Genomic DNA, 22,109 nt, shown 5'->3' with positions numbered 1-22,109 from the left:
ACTGCCAGCTACGCACGTGGTATGACAAGAGTTGGTGAGTAGGCAGTGGCTAACAGTGACATACAGTGTAGGAGCATGCTGCTCGCCATACTGTTGTCTATAAGCTGTCGTATCTTTAGTCAGATCTTTTTCCCATACCTCGTCAGGTACAGTACAGAAGATCTTCCCGTATCGTACGGACTGGCTTTTTTGGGCGGGAGTATTCCCCCTCCCGCCCTTGTGCGGGATTGTTCCCGGCTTCGCTCATTCCTTCAGGTGACACTGAACGATTGAGAGCTAAGTGCCTTGTGCGTGTAGCCTTGCTGCGCGGGTGGCCTTCCCTAATGGCTTGTATCCGAGGCTGCGGGGACAGGCGGAGTCCTTCACCATTGGGAGGCATTTCCTGCGGGACCAGCTTGCGTACTGCGCGTAAGGACGTCACGTCTCTGAGCATGGTTGGTCCTGCGGATCCAGTTGGTTTCTGCGCAGACGTCCCTGTTTGAGGTGAGTCTTGCGGGTCCAACTGGGCTCTGCTGGGACCTACCTCTTCAAGTCCCCCCCAGTCCAATGTTCTTCTCATGCGTGTTTAATAAAGTGAGGTGAACTTTTAGACTTTAAGCAAAGGGTTTTGAAAAGGGTCTTTTAAGGTTTTCCATGGGGATTCTTCCCGCGGAAGTCCTTGTCACTTGCAGAAATGCCCGAGTTTCCTGCTTGGTCTTTGGGTATGATGCGGGTAGGCTGTAACCTCCTCGCAAGTCAGGAGCGTTGAGTCCCACTTGTGTGGTCTTTCCATGAGGTTTTGGTAGTTTTGAACATAATGATCAATTATGTTAAAACCACCAATTCCATCCTGGAGCTTCCAACAACGTAGTTCTCGATGTTCCCGCTATGCGGGGATGTTATTTCCGTTTCCGCAAGCATTGCCCAGTAGATCCTTCTTGGTTTCAATTTCCAGCGGAGCGCTAGGTATGTGAAGGGTTTTGCCTTAACACTGTACCAGCGCTCGTCTTACGGTTACTTTACTTCCAAGGTATTCCTGGCGTCAATTCCCTGCGGGTGCTAGGTATGTGAAGGGTATTGCTTTTATACTGTACCCGCAGCCGTCTTATAGTTACTTGGTTGCCGAGGAATATTTGGCTTCAATTCCCTGCGGGTGCTAGGTATGTGAAGGGTTTTTGCCTTTACACTGTACCCGCTTCCGTCTTACGGTTACTTGTTCGCCAAAGTTTTACTTGGCTTCAATTCCCTGCGGGTGCTAGGTGCGTGAAGGGTTTTGCCTTTACACTGTACCCGCATCCGTCTTACGGTTACTTGTTTGCCAAGGTTTTACTTGGCTTCAATTCCCTGCGGGTGCTAGGTGCGTGAAGGGTTTTGCCTTTACACTGTACCCGCATCCGTCTTACGGTTACTTGTTTGCCAAGGTAAGGGGTATTTTCCCGCTTGCTTTTTAATATTTTTAAATTTTGAATTTTGAAATTCGAAAGGTTGGTGGAAAGATAGGAACAGTCCAAACCTCTGAAACGTCGTGCGACGGTTTCTTCTGACTGTGTCAGGACGTGCAGGAAGTTATGGTGACGTGACATTATATGGTCATTCCAGACGCTTTTTACGGCGCGTGGGCGCGGTTTTTCGGGCGCGTGGCCGCAAAATTACTGGCACACGTCCTGTCAACAGCTGTTGCCAGCCTGCGTTTTGCCACGTGTCATAGTTTCATTGCACCTTAGATTTCTCTCTCCTCCGCATTAAATTCATCGCATTAATTGCGATTACTATATAAAGGGGGAGAGGGTTCTTTGTAATCCACACTTTCACCCTTCTCTTCTTCTTCTTAGCGATTTCCGGCAAATACTCCCCTTTTCAGGCAAGCATTTTCCCGAAATCGTTTTCTTCTTCCTCTGCAATATGTCTTCCCATGATGCTGAAGCTGTAGCCGACGATAGGAGTACTGCTGGCGAGTGCCAGTGTGCTCTACCTGTCGATCAGTACCAGTATGTCGTCAGGAAATTCATGCTTGAGTCTCTTGAGCCTGAGTTTCCTGAACCCCACCAGACTGTGTACGATGCCCCCAGTGGCAAGATCGGGGTATATGCTGCATTCTTTGTTTATGGGAACCTTAGGTTCCCATTGACAAAGTTTGTGTACCGTGTCCTGGAGAGGCACGGTGTGCACCTAACCGAGTTGCATCCGATGGCGATTGCCAAGATCCGGCACTTCGAGTGGGTGTGCCGGATTCTGGGTATTGAGCCCTATGTGGACCGCCTGATGACCTTCTATACTTGGAGGTGCATCCAGGGGTGGTACACCCTGACAACCCGTATTAAGGGTTTGAAGATCTGCGTGACCGAGCGCAGTCTCCGATCGTGGAAGCGGGAGTTCTTCTACATCTCTGCCCGCGCCATTCCCATTGCCATGAAGTTTAAGAAGGGGCAAGCGCTTCCGAGCCTTCACGCTTCCAGCTACCAGGAGGCGGAATGGTTCGCGAAGATATCCCGGGTCCAATCTCCGGTTTACCGGTTTGCGGAGTCCGGGATGGTGATGCTGGGGATGAGCCGGGTATGGAAGGAGGCGTCTCGGTTTCCCATCCTTCTCGAATACGGTTTGAACTCTATTCCTTATGGTATGTCTTGTCTTTCTTGCTTATATTAGTTTGTCTTCTAACTGTTTCTTTTCTTTAGAGGGGAATGATTTGGAGTCGCTCCTGTACCCGCGGGAAGCTGACGGTCCCGTGCGGGTGGGCACTCGTGCTTTAGACGAGAATGAGTTGCCCATCCTGGAGCAAACGGCGGATCGGTTTGTGGAGGTCTATCCGCTGGGCCACGAGATCCTGAGCCACCGGCGGCCAGGTAAGGCGATATTCTATCCTCAACCCCTCAATGCTGTACCCGCTGCTGGAATTCCTTACATCCTGTCTTCTTCTGAGGAATCCGCAGATGGTCCTCCGCTGGTGCGGAAGAAGAAGGCTGCCGGCGGGAAAGGGAAGAAAAATGTGGCCTCCACAGCTGATCCGGTGCTTCTATCTGATACCGAGTCAGATAGTGAAGAGGTGGCGGGGCACCCCGGTGGTGAGAAGACCACTGCTCCGGAGGCTACGACTGTTACCTCCGGAGAACCAACGACGACGACGGTGACCGGCATCAAGAGACCGGCTCCATCGGGTTCATCCCCGCCCGTCCGTACGTTCAGGCTCAAGAAAACCCGTAAGTACAAACATCATTGTTTTTGTAGATTTATCATACTTCATAAATTTATTGTTAACACTTATCTTCTTGTGCAGGCGTGGATGTTGACGCATTCCAGGGTGGAGTGCCGAGTAGTACCTCTCCGCCGATGACGGTAGGCTTGGTCAGCCTACCTGAGGCGTCGACCCAGGCGCCTGCGCCTGCTCTCGCTGGTTCAGTTGCTCACTCTGAGCCGACTGTTCCAGCCGAGTTTACGCCACCGCCGGCCGTGAGTGCGATTTTTACGGCATCCTTCACCGAGCCGGCGGTTACGATTGCTGCGGATTCTGCGGCGGCTGCCACCATGCCCCCGCCACCGGCACCGACGGCCGGCTCATCAGGTACGCATGGGAGTACTCGCCAATCCTTGCCACCTTCCCATCTGCCTGACCTTTTGGATGGGTTTCCTTTGGGTTCAGGTGATGGGTTCGGCGGCTATCGGCCTGTTATAGACCCTACAGGTGCGTAGGGTTCCTTTGGCCCTTTTTCACTTTTATTTTTTATCATCTTTTTCCTAACTGGTTTTTTGTTTTTTGCAGTGTCGGATTCCAATGAAGTGTATGTTCCGCGATGGAACATACGCCGAGGAACAACCCTTCGTACCCCTGTGGAGTGCGTGGACTGGGCTCGCCACGCTGCTCCTCATGGTGCGTTGGGGGAAGCCATGGCTAGCTACCAGGAGGGTAGGCTAACCAATGAGCTTCGGGTTCTCCAGGCCCGGATGCAGCCGCGCGTCGAGCTGCTTTGTCGTGAAAACGACAAGGTGAAAGCAGCTCGCGCCAAGAACGTATCTCAGGCGCGGGCTCTTCGGGAGGAGAACCAACGGTTGGCCGCAGCTGCTGCGGAGAAGGAGAAGGCCTTCAAGGCCCTCGAGGTTGAAGTTCAAGCGCGACTCGAGGCCCGCTCCAAGGTAGAGGTGCACAAATCGGTTTTTTTGAAAAAACCGGTTCGGTTATTAACCGGACCGGTTTTTTTTATCCAGAAAAAAACCGGTCCGGTTAATAACCGGACCGGTTATTAACCGGTTTTTATCAATGAAAACTCAAACCGGCCAAACCGGTTTGGACCGGTTTAGAAACCGGTTAGAACCGGTTATTAAACCGGTTTTTTTATAACCGGTTTTTAATAACCGGTCTAACCGGTTAACCGGTTTTTTTTTTTTTTTTTTTTTTTTTTTTTTTTTTTTTTGCTTTAGGGTTTAGGGTTTAGGGTTTCGTTGTTAGCATTCTTTGCTTGGAAGATTAAAAACACATAACTTTCATTTATAGCTTTTACATTAAAAATACAAACATTAAATCGTTATCGCATATTCGTAACTCAAAAATACAAACATTAAAGAATGCTTAGACACGATTACATTAACAAGTTGATGTTTGTTACTCATTTTCTTCGCTACCCGATCCCGAGCTATTCCTTAGGTAATCGTCGTACGCGGCTTCTTCATCGGTCATTGGTTGAGTGTGTCCTTGATTGACCTCGTCTTCATACAAGGCCGCCTCATACTCCATTTCCCCCTCGAGTGAGCGTTGATGTTGTGCCCTATCTAAAGAGTCCAAGTAATCCTTGTAGCAAATCGACATCTCTACAGCTGGTGGAGTGAGTCGAGTCCTCCTAATCGATATAACCCTGCCAGAAACAGAAAAAGCAGACTCCGAAGCTACCGTGGAAGCTTGGACCGTTAGTAAATCTTTGGCCATGGCGGCGAGGATCGGAAACTCATCCTCCTTACCTCTCCACCAAGCCAGCAAATCAAGACTTCTAAATTCATCCGGAGTCATGTGTTTCACAAAGTTGGTACCACCATACCTTCCAAGTTCACTGCTTGGGGTGTTTACCCTTTGACGTTTACCGGCGTCTTCCCAAATCATGTAGTACATCCCCATTTCAAGGTCGGTTTGGGATTGGGATTGGGCAACAGCTCTTAACGAGTCATGAATTTGGGAAGACGACCCGTGTTTTGTAAGGTAAACATCATACATGTTTGCCAAGGTGGTGTTGAAAGCATTCTTTAAAGTTTGGTTATAATGGGGGTTTTGATCGTCGTTTAACTCTAGCTCATCACAAATTTTTTCTATTAAAGCTTCAACACCACCAACATTGATGCAAGGGTTTAACGCAGCCGCACAGGTCAAAACAGCGGGTAGTTGTTGAAAATATTTTCTAAATTTTTCTTTCATTTTTGCACCCATATCAAAATAAGGTGCACCCCTACAATGAATTTCAGTCAACTTTGTGCACATGACAGCAATTTTTGGTAAAGCAATGGGGCTTGTTGGATAGTAAACCCCGGATAAACTAGTTGTGCAAGATTTAAAAATTTGAAGAACCTCCGTAACGATCTCAATCAATAACCAGTTTCTAGGATCGTACGGTGCACATTTACCCCTATTTGACAAAATTTGATGAAACGCAATTAACGATTGTTTTTGTTGGATGGCTTTCTCAAACATTTCACAAGTCGAGTTCCATCTTGTTGGACAATCCCAATTAGGCCCCAACCATTGACAGTTAGCTTCTTCACAAAATTTTTTGTATCTTGAAAATGTTGAATTGTTGCTAAAAACATCTCGTAACATTCTTTTAAAATTGTTTCTTTGCGTTTCGATCACGTTTAACCCATCTTGCACGGCCAAGTTGATAATATGTGCAATGCATCGGCTATGAAAAAACGCTCCATCACAGATAGGTTTATACTTTAATTTTAAATGGCCAACCGCGGCCGTATTGTTGGACGCGTTATCAAACGATATTGAAAAGATTTTATCTTCAATCTTGTATTGTCGAATGACTTTATCCAAGAGTTTAAAAATATTTCTACCCGTGTGCGGGTAATCAAACAATTGAAACGCAACGGTTCGTTTCATCATTTGCCACGACCGGGGGTCAACCCAATGAGCCGTCACACAAATGTATGAGTCGGGCGAACCATTAGGTACCGACCACACATCCGTTGTTAAGTTCACACCAGTTTGTAAGTTTGAAAAGTATGAAATTAGTTCGGACTTAGCGTTTTTCCATGCTTTAAGACAATCTCTTCTAAGGGTCGAACGACTTACGTGTTGGTAGCGTGGTTGAACATACTTTTGCATCATCTCCGTGAATTGAGGGTTGTCGAAGTGGTTGAAAGGAAGTGATTGTTGAATCACAAAGTTGCCAAACTGTTGACGTACCGCTTCAAGGTCGTACGTAAACACCGTTCCTTGATTCGTCATCTCCGGCTGCGAACTACTTCCGGATTCGTCCTTCAAGACCTTGCAAGAGGGCTTTTCTACATGAGCTCTTAAACTGGAGTTTGCTTCTTTGTTATAAAACTTCAAACAATGTTTGCATCTAGCTTTTTGGGTTCCGTTAGACATTTCGCATAGGTCGAAATGTTGCCAAATATCTTGGTTTCGTTTCGTGGGGATGACCAGAACGACGGTTTCTCCCGTGTTCGAGGCACCCATGTTGACCGATGAAGCAGCACTTTGGGAGGCCATGATAATCGACTACGAATTAAGAGTGGTATACTCGAGTATGAAATAAACGACTACGAAAGAAGAGCGTTTGGAGTTGTATAATCGCGTATGAAATAAACGTTTAGAGCGTTTGGAGTTGTATAATCAAGTGTGATCTAACCAATACCCAACCTAAACTATATATAGATGTTTGTGGGGGTAAAATGGTAAAAAAACAAAAAAAAAACGGCTAAAAAACGGTCAAAAAAAAAAAAAAAACGGCTATAAAGCCGTTTGGTAACGTTCGAAAACCGGTTTAACCGGTTAACCGGTTATTAAAAAACCGGTTAACCGGTTTTTTTTTATAACGGTAATAAACCGGTTATTTTAAAAACCGGTTAACCGGTTTTTTAATAACCGGTTATTTAAAAAAACCGGTTTTTTTTATAACCGGTTATAAAACCGGTTTTGGCTCCAAAACGTATAACCGATACGTAAACCGGTTACGTAAACCGGTCAAACCGGTTTTTAAAAAAACCGGTTTTTAAAAAACCGGTTTCCGGTTGAACCGGCCAAACCGGTTCCGTAACCGGTTTTTTTGAACACCTCTACTCCAAGGCTGCCCAAGCTGTTAACGAACAGCTTCGGCTGGCTAAGGAGACTGCGAGGAACGCAACTGAGAGGGCCACCAAGGCTGAAGCCGTTGCTGAGCCTTTACGCGTGGAGAACGAGGAGCTCAAGGCCAAATTAGAGGCTCTCCAACGTGCTCATGATGCCTTGGCGATGGAAGATGCCAAGAAGCTCCAAGAGATCCTGGACCAGAGGGGCGTGCTTGACCACACCGAGCGGAAGCTTAAGGGCGTTGAAGAGGCTGCTGCAAAGGAAGTGCTACTTGCCAACCTCAACAAAAGCGAAGCTGAACGCGCCTGCACTCAAGTTCAAGCCGCCCTTCAAGAAGCTCTGGTTGCCAAGGAATGGCTTCTTCGAGAAGCGTTGCCTCAGGTATTTTAGCTTTGTCTTCACGCTTTCCTTTGCGACAGAAGTCTTACACTTGTACATTCTCTTTGTAGGTTGTGCATCGGGTCTTTTCAGAGACATCCTACGACGATGCTATGAGCGCAGCCCTCAACGCTTCTCACGAGGATGGGGAACGGGCTGGCTTCCTGCTTGGTCTAGGGTTCGTTGAGAAAGGCTTCCCGCCTTCCAACTTCCCTTTGTACAATGTTGATACTGAAGCCATATATGACCAAGCAGTAAATCAATACGCTGCCTTCCCGCATACAGTGGTGGAGAAGGTGAACCAAGTAGCTGCTGCTGATGATGGGTTAGCTATCCTTAAAGCTTTCCTCGAACCGCCCCGTTCTTCTGATGGAGCGGGTCCAAGTGGAAGCGGCCCTGAAGCTTGATCCTGAAGATCCCTTCCCACTGTTAGGATAGTCTTGTACAGATGTATTTATTTTTTCTTTTCGTAGGCGGGTAGTTACCCGGCCATTCTTGTAATAATTCATTTGTGAAATATAAATCTTTTTGCGTATAAGATTGTTATTTCCTTCTTTGGGTTCCTTGCTTTATAAACTTATGACTTGCATACTTAGTTTAAATTAGCAATTTTCCAAGTGTTTAGAATAAGTTAACCTGTTGAACGTGGTTGATAATGGGTTAAAGTTTTGCTTCCTCTTTCGTGATTGTGCGGGTATAACCGTCACTTGCACTTAGTAGGATGGCTAAACTTTAACCTTCATCTGACCTGCGTGTAGGTTTTCCTCATCTTTTGAGGATAAGTTAACCTTTGAACGTGGTTGATAATAGGTGTGAAGTTTTGCTTCCTCTTTCGTGATTGTGCGGGTAGAACCGTCACTTGCACTTAGTAGGATGGCAAAACTTTACCCTTATCTGACCTGCGTGTAGGTTTTCCTCATCTTTTGAGGATAAGTTAACCTTTGAACGTGGTTGATAATATGTGCGAAGTTTTGCTTCCTCTTTCGTGATTGTGCGGGTAGAACCGTCACTTGCACTTAGTAGGATGGCAAAACTTTACCCTTATCTGACCTGCGTGTAGGTTTTCCTCATCCTTTGAGGATAAGTTAACCTTTGAACGTGGTTGATAATAGGTGTGAAGTTTTGCTTCCTCTTTCGTGATTGTGCGGGTAGAACCGTCACTTGCACTTAGTAGGATGGCAAAACTTTACCCTTATCTGACCTGCGTGTAGGTTTTCCTCATCTTTTGAGGATAAGTTAACCTTTGAACGTGGTTGATAATAGGTGCGAAGTTTTGCTTCCTCTTTCGTGATTGTGCGGGTAGAACCGTCACTTGCACTTAGTAGGATGGCAAAACTTTACCCTTATCTGACCTGCGTGTAGGTTTTCCTCATCCTTTTAAGAATTTTGTTTTGAACCGTTCGACGCGCGGTTGTCAATAGGTTATTGTTCAGTTTCCTTTCATGATTCATGCGGATAGACCGGCACTTTCATTTAATGGGATAATTGAACTCTTCCCCTTCAACTGACTTGCGTGAAGGTTTGTCACGTTATTGGGTTCGTGCGGGTAGGACCGCCTTCCCACGCAACGACTTCACGTAATGTGAATGCCGTTACCAGTGTTTAGAAAAGTATAAATGTAAAATCATCAGCTTCGATGTTCTAAAGAGAATCATCAACCCACTATATTGAAAAATGGGTTGACTAAAAACTTCCTCGATGTTGAAAGCGTAACCGAAATCATATGCTCTCGAACGTCTTCCCAATTACAAGCCGTCACACAAATATACCACTCGACTTTTGGAACTCATCTTGAAAACGACATCAGACTGCAAATTTTCGGGGATCACCAAAAGGTCGAATCTTTATCCGTCTTCCATTTTTGCATATATTATTATAATGTCGTGTTCTTGATCTTTTAGACGGTAGGAACATAATTTGACTAAACTTCGGGTTATTGTGTAGATTTTGCTCGCCTTTATAAGTAAGCAACGATATGAAGGTATGGAAGTCGATAGGGAAATGGCTGCGAAAGATGCAAAAGCATTGTACAAGGCCGGAGAAAAGAGATTAGGAACCGATGAGAAGGTTTTCGTGCAACTCTTTAGTGAAAGAAGTCGAGCACATTTGGTTGCTATAAACACATGTTACCATGACATGTATGGTGGATCACTCAAAAAGGTTATCACAAGAAACATGAAAACATTTTTATTTGTTGCTTCCAAAATTTTGCTAGTGAAGGACTTACACGCGTTTTTGACCATTTTGCAGGCTATAAAGAAGGAAACTTCAGGGTCATTTGAAACCGCACTTTTGACTATCTTACAATGTGCTGAAAATCCCGCAAAGTATTTTGCAAAGGTGGAATCTTTATTCAGTTAGTTTTGCCTAACCATACAATGTGATAGTCTCGTACTTATATAGAGTTTGAAAATGTATGTAGATGTTATATAAGGCAATGAAGGGCATAGGGACCTTTGACACAAGACTTATAAGGATTATTGTGACAAGAGCCGAGATTGATATGCAATATATAAAGGCTGAGTATCATAAAAAGTACCACAAGAGTTTGAAGGATGCGGTTCACTCTGACACGTCTGGGCCTTACCAAACCTTTCTTCTCTCGCTTCTCGGCCCAAATCTAAGTTGGTGACCGGTTGCACTTTTTTTGAATTATTATTATGTTTGTTTGTGTAATGTGCTGCTTGAGGTTGAGATGTGTGTTTCTCTGAATTTGCACACTAAATTGTTCTTGTTTGATTATTATGTTATATGTGATATTTTAAAAAGGTGTTTGGGCTTTAAAATTGAATATTTGATATTGAAATGAGTTTATTAATCGACTATAATCGCATAAACCCGATTAAATGGCAAGTAAAACTAATAGGAGATGCGTGCATGCAAGAGAAACGGTATAATTGTTAGATCTAGCATATTAAAGTTTTTATAGACATTGTCATGATTATAAAGATTTGTTTATTTATTAACGTAATTTTTGTTTTGATTTAATACATCTTACTAATCTATTAAAGCAAAACAATTTTGCCACATGTCCTTCGACTAGGGTGTCCACCTAGGCCTCCATGTCATCTCATTTCCATTCTAAGACTCTCCAATATTGTGCCATGTGTCATCTCACACACTATTTAAACCTTAGAATTTTACACCATCATTTTAATCATTTTAATTTCTTTCTCTCTCTCTCAAAATAAACCACATACACCATTTACTATTTACCATGTCCTCTCTTATTCATTCCACTGCCGACTCCATCTTTGGTATCCCACATGTTGCTACCGGGGTCTTTATGGAAACCCTAGGTGGCGGTGGTCGTCCGGTTGTGTTTTCCGGCTAACCTACTGCTGCCGGGTTCTATTTGGTAACCGTAAGTGGCGGTGGTGATCCAGTGGTGTTTTCCGGCGAGTGTACGCAATCGCCCTACAGTTTTCGGGTTCTACTTAGAAATCCTAGGTTGCGGTGGTTGTCTGGTTGTGTTTTCCGGCTAACCTACTGTGCCGAGTTCTATTTGGAAACCCTGGGTGCCAGTGGTGGTCCGGCGGTGTTTTTCGGCGTTGTTTTCTGGCAGTGAAGAATAAACCAAATGTATGGTTACAATTTTGCTTTTATAATTAATGATAAATCCAAGATTAAGAGTCCATCCACTGTTGTTCATTGTTGATGGTGTTTGGTTTGGCTTTGTTGTAGGTGAATATTGAGTTGTCCGGCAAGGTAATATCTTTTTCCGGTAAGGTTTTCCGATATGGTTTTATATTTATTTTAATTGTTATTTCTAAAACGATTACAATTTCGAATTTTAAATTCCAAATTTAAGTTAAATTTGAAATTTGTAAATGATAAGTCAATATTCCCAAACGTCTAAACTTACCATCATTCACCTACTATTTTTTTTAAAACGATTTGATTTAAAAAGTTTAAATTTACAAATTTAAATTAAAGTTGATTTTTTTTATTTAATTGCTGGTCAAACGTTTAAGTTGGTAAGTTAAACGATTTGATTTAAAAATTTTAAATTTTCAAACGATTTGATTTAAAAAATTTAAATTTCCAAATTTAAATTAAAGTTGATTTTTTTATTTAATTGCTGGTCAAACGTTTAAGTTGGTAAGTTAAACGATTTAATTTAAAAAGTTTAAATTTCCAAACGATTTGATTTAAAAAGTTTAAATTTCCAAATTTAAATTAAAGTTGATTTTTTTATTTAATTGTTGGTCAAACGTTTAAGTTGGTAAGTTAAACGATTTGATTAAAAAGATTAGATTTCCAAATATAATTTATTTCTTCCAAATATAATTTATTCTAGAATTTAATAAAAATATTAATGTACATAACTGATTCCATTATTAGTTGATCTTTTGACTATAATTCGAAATTCAAATTCAAATTATTATTTACTATATTTAAAGGTTTGAGTTAATTAACTATAATAAGGAAATAATTAATGTTTTTATATAATATTAAATAAAATTATATAACCGTATATAATCATAAAGTTTCTAAATATTTATTAATAATTTGAATTATAAATTTAGTAAATTTACTAAATCATAATACTGATTTTTAAAATTAAACAAAAAGTATAATATTGATTTTTCAAATATAATTTATTCTAAAAGTTTCTAAAAATATTAATCTACATTAATTTAATCCGTTATTATTTCAGAATTTTATAATTTTATAATAATAATACTTGACATTTTTACTTAAATTTGAATTTTATTAGTTGACCTTTTAACTATAATTTGAAATTCAAGTTCAAATTATTACTTACTATATTTAAAGGTTTGACTAAATTAACTATAATTAAATAACTAATTTATGTTTTTATATAATATTAAATAAAATTATATAACCGTATATAATCATAAAGTTTCTAAATTTTTATTAATAATTTGAATTATAAATTTAATAAATTTATTAAATCATAATAGTGATTTTTAAAATTAAACAACAAAGTATAATATTTATTTTCCAAATATAATCTATTTTTGTAAGTTTCTAAAAATATTAATCTACATTAATTTAATCCGTTTTTATTCAAAAATTTTATAATTCAATAATAATAACAATTGACATTTTTACAAAAATTTGAAATTCAAATATATTTAAAGGTTTGACTATAATAACGATAATTATTGAAAGAATTTATTATTATTATTATTATTATTATTATTTCATTCCTAAATTAAGCAACGTATTATTATTAAATATTAAACGATTTTGATTAACCTTAAATATTGAAATATAAAATTTATTATATTAGAATACATTCTAAATATACATTTTGAATATAATCAATCATTTATTTTAGAAAAAAAAAAGATTTACAATAAACCGTTTTAATTATATTCAAACTTATTGTTTAGTCAAATATTCAGTTACATACTATATGCTAAATGATATCATTTCAAATTTACAATTATGCCAAAATTAAATAATCATAATCAAATTTCATTACAAAACATAAGATTTTACAAAATGATATTTTGATATCACGTAAAAATTTTCATTTAGTATTTGCATTTTTCTGTAATTTTTGTTCGTGTGGTAAACGTTTCTCCAATTCACTAACCTATGTTAAACATTCAACAAACTAATTTTAAAAGTTAATTTGTTTTTATTTATTTTATTTTACAACCAAACCTTAGTCTTTGTAAATTTAGTTTTTATAATACATGTTAAACATTCACTGGCCTGTATTAAACATTCAACAAAGTAATTTAAAAGTTAATTTAGTAATACATGTTCAAGCTAATTAATATAGTCTATAGTCTATCTTATATAAAAAATTCTTTTATATAACTGACTTTTGATTATTTTGTTAAGGTTAACACAAGTAGTACATGATCAAATAGTTTAGAGTTTCTAATTAGTTTATTTTCTAACTTTTAGATTTGTTACTTGTATTTAACAACTTTATTAATGTTAAAATGTTACTCATTATTAAACATGTTATTCTGTTAATTGTATATTTAATTCGGATGCTATTGGTTATTTTCAGGTGTGAAGCAAATTATGAGTTTCTTTTGGTAGAATGTTTGAAGAAGTTGATGGTGGTTTAATATGAAAGAACATGTTTATGTCTTTTGTTGATGTTTTTTGGTTGTTCGATATACATTAACTTATTGTAACTTTTAATATCTAGACAATGTAAATGGTTAACTTTTTGGTCTGAAAGTTTAAAAAAGTTTTGTGTTGCTTGAATTTGTTGTTTAAATTTATTATATTTGTTGATATGTTTTTTCACCCGTGTGTAACACGGGCTATACCCTAGTATATATTAGTTTGTTACGTTCATTATATTTTATAACGTTTGGACTCTTTCAATTGTGATGCGTAAGGTTTTTAGATTTTTAACGAACGAACATAAACAAACACGAACATATTAGTTATTTAAACGAACATAAACACAAATATTTATCTTATGAAAAAAGGGTCTCCTTGCCAAGTGCTCCCCGCCGAATTTCCTAGGAAAGGAATCGTGAAGAAAAGGAAAAGGGAATAAACAAGAAGAGAGGATTGAAGGGGACAAATAACCATGAAGAAAAAAGGGACGGTCGATGTAGGTGACGATGGTGGTTGAGGCATTATAAGTGAGGTTGACGATGGTGGGTAACTATTGAAAGTTAACCGGTGATTGAAAGGATAGACCGGCGACAGGGAATATGCAGATGAGAGAAATTGAATTATGGTTTAATGATAAATAATTTCCAAAAATAATTGAGATATTATAACCCGTTTAAGGGCTATTCGAGTTTGATGAGACTCATGACGTGCGAAAATAATTGTTTGATGATTAAATGGTTATTTCACAAATAAATTAGATGTTATCCGGATTTGATGAGATCATGACTCGCGTAATTTATGGATTTATTTATCTATAATATATATAAACAAAAACATAAAAATCCTAGGTGTCGCGATGGGGTCGCTCCTCCTTTTTTGGAGTCACCAGATTTTCTTGATTTTTAAATGGAGGCTTTTCATGCATTTGACCCGAATTCACGGGTATTGGTCTTATCAAGCCCATATATTTTCTTAAACGGGTTATAACATCTCATAAATTAAAACACTAATTTCACCAAATATTTGATATAAAAATCCTATAAAGTAGGAATATACTAATAATTAATATATGATTTATTTAAAATAAGATATATATATATATATATATATATATAATTTATAATTAAAAAACGATTTTATAGTAAAAAAATAAATAGGTCTTGGGTCTCATCAAACTCGTATAGCTTTTAAACCAGGTTATAACATCTCATTTATTTATGAAACAATTTATTATCAAATCATAAGTATATTATTAACTTTCATACAATAAAAAAAATTCAAAATTAAATAAATATTAAAAACAAATAATATAAAATAACCCCCGTAATACGGTGGATAAAAACTAGTTTCAAATATATTTTTTAATTAGTCTTTTTTCGATGACTCAAATTAACTAACAAATAACACGTTGTCAGCATCGCGTATTTGACAGGCAACCGTATTTCATTTTGACTCTTTTTAATCAATCAATCAATCGATTATGACGACTTAATTCTTTCAATTATATTCTATGTAATTTAACTGCTCTGTTTCTGTCTCTGTCTGTAGATCGATCATGGCGACTTTGACTGTTCCTCCGGTACCCATTTCTCCCCAAGACGACGCTATTCAATTATACAAAGCTTTTAAAGGTATACACTTTTATCTTCCAATTGATCCGATCTTGCTTTGATATGATCAATTCCCCTGTTTTTTTTAATTCAATCAGGAATCGGGTGTGATACTGCGACTGTGATTAATATTCTTGCCCATCGAGATGCAACGCAACGCGGGTATATCCGACATGAATACCAGACAATGTATTCCGCAGACATCCTTAAACGTTTGTCTTCTGAACTTAGTGGCAAGTTAGAGGTACAGTTACAGAGTCCAATTTTGACTTTTTTAAGTCAAAGATAGTAGTTTGGAATTTCAAAATTGATGAGAATAGTTGCAATTACAGAGATGGGTTTATGCTATAATAGTATATTATAAAGAAACTTATTCTGTGAAAAAGATTTGATTTCAAAACATGTAACCATGAAAGTAAATTTTGGATTTGGAAAGTGTTGTGTTTGACTAGTCAAAATCATGTCACAGACTGCAGTTCTGCTTTGGATGCATGATCCAGCAGGAAGGGATGCTATAATATTGAAACAGGGATTGACTTCAGATTTCATCAATCTTGAAGCGGTGACTGAAATCATATGCTCTCGAACGTCGTCCCAGTTACAAACGCTCACGCAGATTTACCACTCGACTTTTGGAACTCATCCTGAACATGACATCAAGTATCAAACTTCTGGGGATCACGAAAAGGTCAAATCTTTAACAAGTTTCAGTTTTGCATATTGTGTCGAGTTCTAAATCTTTTGGATGGTAGGAAGACATTGTACGATCAAGATTTGTTTTTTGTGCAGATTTTGATTGCTTGTGTAAGCAAACCGCGTTATGAAGGCATGGAAGTCGATAGGGAATTGGCTACAAAAGATGCAAAAGAGTTGTACAAAGCTGGTGAAAAGAAATTTGGAACCGATGAGAAGGTTTTTGTGCAAATCTTTAGTGAAAGAAGTAGAGCGCATTTGGTCGCTGTAAACACGTGTTACCATGACATGTATGGTGGATCACTCAAAAAGGTTGTCACTAAAACATGAAAGCTTTTGTGTTTTCCTTCATTTTGTTTCCAAGATTTTGCAAACCAATGACTTACACGCATTTTTGAACATTTTGCAGGCTGTAAAGAAGGAAACGTCAGGGTTATTTAAAACCGCACTTCTGACAATCTTACAATGTGCTGAGAATCCTGCTAAGTATTTTGCAAAGGTGAAATATATATTCACTTAATTCAGTTTAACATTACCATATGATGAGTTTTGTATTCATATGTTGTTAGAAAACGCTTGTAGGTGTTACATAAGTCAATGGCAGGCTTAGGGACCAATGACACAACACTTATAAGGGTGATTGTGACAAGAACTGAGATTGATATGCAGTATATAAAGGCCGAGTACCATAAAAAGTATAAAAAGAGTTTGAATGATGCGGTTCACTCTGAAACATCCGGCCATTACCGGACCTTTCTTCTCTCTCTTCTCGGCCCAAATCATTAAGTTGATGATTGGTTGAACACTTCCAAATATTGTTGTTGTGGTTGTTTGTATAAGGCAGTGATTAAGGTTGTCATGTGTGTTTGTTTGTATACTTGTACACTATACTGTTCTTGTTTCTCTGAAATGAGTCTTTGGCATTGTGTTTCAAAGTTATGTTCTTTAAACAGTGTGAAATTACAAAACTACCCTTAATTGAGAGATTGTAAGAAAGATACAAGCTTCATATTCATCTATGAAAAAAAATGAAAATTTGGAACCTCAGCAGTCAAAAGCTAGTCAACTACCATCTAGAGTTAGACTACAAAGGCCATATGAAATAGGAAACTAACCTTGATTAAGGGATTTCAAGAAATATACAAATCAGCCAAGCTTCATATTCATCTATGAAAAAAGAAGTGAAAATTTGGAACCTCAGCAGTGAAAAGCTAGTGAACTACCAGTCTACCATTTATAGTTAGACAGACAACAAAGGTCGTGTGAAATTACCAAACTACCCTTCACGATCCCAGTTTTACATCCTCGACGACACCTACAGCTTTTATCTCACTATCTTCGTCATTTCTGTATGCAAAGCTAGACGGAGGTCGATCGACAGAAAGCGTACCTTCTAGAACCTTCATCACTTCACCAACAGAAGGTCTTAAAAAGGGTTGATTTTGCATACACCACAATGATATTCTAACCACTCTTTCAACCCCTCTCAAATCTTCACTATCTAAATACTTTTGTTCTTGCATCACTTTCTCCATCACTTGATCCAAACTGTCTCCAACTGTTTCCCTACTCAACACCACAATTTCAATCAACATTTTCCCGAGCATGTAAATATCTTTCTCGGATGGAGACTCCTTAGACGAAGAACACACGCCTTCACTTTGTAAAAAACTCTTGATACCGAAATCCGTCACTTTCGGAACTAAATTTTCATCAATCAGTACATTTTCAAGCTTCAAATTCCCATGAGGTATGCATACCTGACACTCGGTATGTAGATACGCGAGTGCGCGCGTAACGCCAACTGCAATATCGACTCTTTTTTGCCAAGTTTTTTCCTTTTTATCATCTAACAACCATTTATCAACCGACCCGTTCGGGATACACTCGTATATTAGAATCTTGTGCTTCGGGTCATAACAAAACCCTTTTAAAGACACTAGATTTCGATGGTGGGTCCCACCCAAGATCGAGACCGCCTTTATAAACTCCCTTTCTGGTAAACCCCTTACATCGAGTACCTTCACAGCTACAACCGTTTCTTCAAAAAGCAAACCTTTGAACACGAAAAACCCGAGTTGGTTCGAAAATCCCGATGTGAGTTCGTGTAGTTCTTTGTAAGATAACCGAATTAACACACTATTTTCAAGATTTGTTTTAGCCCCTTTCATAGCTCGTTTTAGAGAACTCTTTCGCCTTTTATGATAAACGAACATAACGATAAACATTTCCAGCACTACAATAATCAATACCGTGAGGAGAACTATAAACACGAGCGCACTTATAATCTTTCTAAAATTACCTCTAAACGGGAACGATACGGCTTTCGGGGTGGAATTAGGCTTTGCTCCCTTGGTAGCAACCGCTTGTGGAACTAAACAAACTTTTAAGAAAGATGTGGAAGGAATCGAAGGGGATGTAGATCCACTTATAAAGGCGGTTCTTTTTAAGGTACATAAACCCGACCCATCGTTTTTCGAAGTCAACGCAAAACAAGAGGTGTCGTTAGCGCAATAATCTTTACAGTCCTCTTCGTTTAACATCATATCAACATCATTAGGCGGATAAAGTCCATACAAAACCGTTTGTTTCATAATCGTCATGCTCGTATGGGCTTTACAGTTTTCCAAATCAACCGATTTCTTGCACCCCGAACCACCCAAATCAGGCGACAGAAACCCGTTCCCCGAATCAAGGGAATCGGAATACAAACAATCGCAAACAGGCCCGGTTGAATTATACCGACAAACACTATACAACCCACAAGAACCAAACACCTTACATTGGTCTTCAACCGCTTGCCAACCAACTCTCCAAATATGCACATCATCATCCCATGAATAAATCTTTAAATTCCCATCTTGATCCATCCTTAAATGCCTCAAACTCACTGAACTTTCACCAAAATCTTTACTTGATACCGACCACACAATCTTTTTCATATCATCATAAAGTTCCAAAACACCGTCCGCATTAAACCTAACTTCCTTAACCGTTGCAGACGATGACACCAAACGTGTTTTCCAGTAAGTGACATTATTCTCCCACATTAAAGCCAACCCTTCCCGATTAACCACTAACGTATAGTAACTAGTAACCGATTTCGTAGAAGGCGCTCTAAGATTTTGAGGGTAACTAAGGGTTTGACCCGGGAGCAACGTGTTGGTCGGCCGGTCAAAGCTTTGCCAAATCACCTGGTTTCGACTTCCCATCAACACCAAAATCCCATTATTCAAAAGGGTAATTTTTTCAACCCCTAAATTCGATGTATCAGTGCTCCAAATAATCGAATTGCTTCGGTTTTCGAACAAGACTAACCTTCCATCCATTAAAAGCTTAAATGTGGAGTTAACTGAAACCCTAACTCCACCACCAACAGTCCAAACAGGCAAATTAGCAGACTTAGAGCCTAAATTATACCTAACAACAACAACAAACTCACCACCATCTTTTTCAAGAAACCCAAATTCAAAAACCACATTTTCAGACACCAAGTTGTTAGCTTTATGAGTATTAACATCATCTTTATGGGGATTGGAACTAAACCCAGAAATTTCAAAGCCTAATGGAGCTGAATCTATGTTGTGTTGTTTGCAAAATACAGAGTGAGCAAGAGTTAAGAAGAGTACAAGAGCTACAGCAGGGCAAGAAAAGGTGTTACCTTTGAAGAGAATAAAGAAAGAATCCAACATGTTTAAGCATAAAGAATGAGGAATCTGAGTTTGCCTGTTTGGGTTGGTTAGTTAATAATAATATGATTGATGGCAGAAGATGTGGTTCTTAATTTGAAGGGTTTGTGGTGTGACTGTCATTGCCAAGTGGGGTAGAAGAAGCATGTTGAGTATTGTGGAGACTAGAGAAATTTATTATTATTATTATTAGGGAAAATTCCCAAAAATTCCCTAAATAACCCTAAAGTAGGGAGAGAGAAAAAAAAAAGATCTCATTTAACTCAAGATTCACAAAACAATCCAAAAAATATGTACTGAGGCGATATCTTGGAAAAATAAACGACGGTATTTGTTAACCAAACAAAAGCTGACATGTGTAAAGTTTCTGACACACCATACGAGATTTTTAAAAATCTCGTCTGTTCCGACCCTTTTTTTAACTTAATTAACTTTTTAAAAAACCGTCTCTCCAGACGGTTTTTTTATGTTTCTCGTCTGTTCCGTACATATTAATTTTTTCTTGAGATTTGAGCTTTTTTAATTTCGTTTTGGTAAACGCATTTGGATTGAATTTCGTCTTCCAAGTTCATATTCCAAAGTTTCTTATTTGGTGGTTATAAAAGTTTAAATATCGTCTGGACCGATAGGATTTTTCGTATTCCGTCTTGACCGACCATGTGTTTTATTATTTCATCTAATCCGACGGTATTTTTAATTATTTTTAGGTAGACCCCACTTTCCTAATTAAACTATCATTTTTAATTATCAACTTCTTCAAGTATTTGATTCATCTTCATCTCTTCATGTTCTTCTTTTTTATCTTCAAGTTCTAGTCAGCTTTCAATTAATTTTATGGAATCTGATAATATTCATCTCCAAACGTGGAAATTATGTTACCGCCATAGTACGATCCCAAAAACCCGGGACCCAAATCCGCAACCTCTAATCGATCTCCTCTCTTATACTTCATTTCGCTAAATGTGGTTATGAGATTGATGGATTATAGATGGTTATAGATATAAGAAGATGAAGATATAGATAGGAGAATAAAAGAGGATTTGAACTTACAAGATAAGAAACTTTGGAATATGAACTTGGAAGACGAAATTCAATCAAGATGCGTCTACCAAGACAAAATTAAAAAAACTCAAATCTCAAGAAAAAATTAATATGAACGGAATAGACGAGAAACATAAAAAAACCGTCTGAAGAGACGGGTTTTTAAAAAGTTAATTAAGTTAATAAAAGGGTCGGAACAGACGAGATTTTTAAAAATCTCGTCTGGTGTGTCAGAATCTTTACAGCTTTTGTTTGGTTAACAAATACCTTCGTTTATTTCTTCAGGATGTCGCCTCAGTACATATTTTTAGATTGTTTTGGAAATCTTGAGTGAAATAGGATCTTTTTTTTCTCTTTTTTCTTTAGGGTCATTTAGGGAATTTTCCATTATTATTATTATTGTTGTTGTTGTTATGGTGGTGGTGGTGGTGGTGGTAAGAGGGTTGTCATTCTTATGAATGGAGACGCGGGTTTTATTCTCACTTAAGTCGGTTCGAATGACATCTGGAATAAAGAACGAATCAATGTTTTAATCTTGTCTTCGAAACCGACAAGGACGAGGGTTTACGGATTCCGTCAAGTTCTCGCGCACCAGAAGGTACGATCAGTGGCGAAGCTTGGACATACACGTCGAGAGGCCCGGACTCAATATGGATAAAGAAATTCAGACTATAGGGGGCGGGTTCAAAATTTCGGTCGGAAAAAGGTGAATTTACACCATGTATAAATATTTTCGGCTGAAAAAGAATAAATTTACATTGCCGAGCGAAAAAACGGAGGAAGCCGAGCTCAAAATTTTGGTCGGAAACGTGTAAATTTACACTATGAAAATATTCGGGGAAAAAGAATAATTATAAACCACCGAGCAAAAAAGGGGCGGACTCAAAATTTTGGTCAAAACCTATGTATAAAAAATTTCAGCCGGAAAAAAATAACTTTACACTACTGAACGGGAAAATGGAGGTACGTCTCTGGGTACGATGTCACACCGGTCGAGATGTCGATCTTGGATATGACTACGAAATTGTAAGTTTACATGTGAGAATTTTTTTTTAAAAAGAATATGTTATTTTTTTTTAAAAAATATGTATATATGTATTATTATATTTTGATGGTCACTAGATTTGAATCTTGAGGAGATAGATGATGCATGTGGGAAGAAAACAAAAAATTATATTTTAGGGAGGAGTATGATTACTCATTTCTTTTTCTTTTTCTTTTTTTTTTCCACTAATCATGGAACCTTGTTTACTTCGCTCCTTAATTTACTCGTGCAATTTTTTTGGTTTATGAAGAAACACTAACCGGACCCCTGGCAGATTACTGGTAACCTGGGGGTTGGATAGCTGTTTCCCACGAGGGGTTAGACCCTTGGAAGAT

At 38.6% G+C, this 22,109-nt stretch overlaps 3 protein-coding genes across 3 annotated transcripts; 2 read left to right on the top strand and 1 right to left on the bottom strand.

Annotated features, from left to right (window-relative positions):
* Positions 1–9,304: 9,304 nt before the first annotated feature.
* On the top strand, positions 9,305–10,451 carry LOC143620321 (annexin D5-like). Its single transcript, XM_077092022.1, has 4 exons — positions 9,305–9,468; positions 9,578–9,793; positions 9,884–9,973; positions 10,056–10,451. Exons 2-4 carry the CDS (start codon positions 9,617–9,619, stop codon positions 10,263–10,265), a joined length of 477 nt encoding a protein of 158 aa, XP_076948137.1. The 5' UTR covers positions 9,305–9,468; positions 9,578–9,616; the 3' UTR covers positions 10,266–10,451.
* A 4,740-nt stretch (positions 10,452–15,191) lies between these two features.
* Positions 15,192–16,872, top strand: LOC143620320 (annexin D5-like). The gene is made up of 6 exons (XM_077092021.1): positions 15,192–15,327; positions 15,405–15,550; positions 15,776–15,994; positions 16,096–16,311; positions 16,409–16,498; positions 16,582–16,872. Exons 1-6 carry the CDS (start codon positions 15,252–15,254, stop codon positions 16,783–16,785), a joined length of 951 nt encoding a protein of 316 aa, XP_076948136.1. The 5' UTR covers positions 15,192–15,251; the 3' UTR covers positions 16,786–16,872.
* An 84-nt stretch (positions 16,873–16,956) lies between these two features.
* Positions 16,957–19,829, bottom strand: LOC143620318 (G-type lectin S-receptor-like serine/threonine-protein kinase SD3-1). Its single transcript, XM_077092020.1, has one exon. The coding sequence runs from the start codon at positions 19,689–19,691 to the stop codon at positions 17,283–17,285; it is 2,409 nt and encodes an 802-aa protein (XP_076948135.1). The 5' UTR covers positions 19,692–19,829; the 3' UTR covers positions 16,957–17,282.
* Between the last annotated feature and the right edge of the window lie 2,280 nt (positions 19,830–22,109).

The sequence above is a fragment of the Bidens hawaiensis genome, unplaced genomic scaffold (genome assembly GCF_021521415.1).
Source record: "Bidens hawaiensis isolate Kalapana, Puna unplaced genomic scaffold, B.hawaiensis_p1.1 tig00002553_1, whole genome shotgun sequence".
NCBI classification, from domain to species: Eukaryota; Viridiplantae; Streptophyta; class Magnoliopsida; order Asterales; family Asteraceae; genus Bidens; species Bidens hawaiensis.
This window is presented reverse-complemented; position numbering and strand designations above follow the sequence as displayed.

Excerpts from the sequence above, each read along its gene's own strand:
- LOC143620321 (XM_077092022.1), top strand. The coding sequence starts at position 9,617 with ATGGAAGTCGATAGGGAAATGGCTGCGAAAGATGCAAAAGCATTGTAC. Across the intron at positions 9,794-9,883 it reads ATGGTGGATCACTCAAAAAG|GCTATAAAGAAGGAAACTTC; the intron begins GTTATCACAAGA and ends ACCATTTTGCAG. Across the intron at positions 9,974-10,055 it reads CCGCAAAGTATTTTGCAAAG|ATGTTATATAAGGCAATGAA; the intron begins GTGGAATCTTTA and ends AAATGTATGTAG.
- LOC143620320 (XM_077092021.1), top strand. The coding sequence starts at position 15,252 with ATGGCGACTTTGACTGTTCCTCCGGTACCCATTTCTCCCCAAGACGAC. Across the intron at positions 15,551-15,775 it reads AACTTAGTGGCAAGTTAGAG|ACTGCAGTTCTGCTTTGGAT; the intron begins GTACAGTTACAG and ends ATCATGTCACAG. Across the intron at positions 16,312-16,408 it reads ATGGTGGATCACTCAAAAAG|GCTGTAAAGAAGGAAACGTC; the intron begins GTTGTCACTAAA and ends AACATTTTGCAG.
- LOC143620318 (XM_077092020.1), bottom strand. The coding sequence starts at position 19,691 with ATGTTGGATTCTTTCTTTATTCTCTTCAAAGGTAACACCTTTTCTTGC.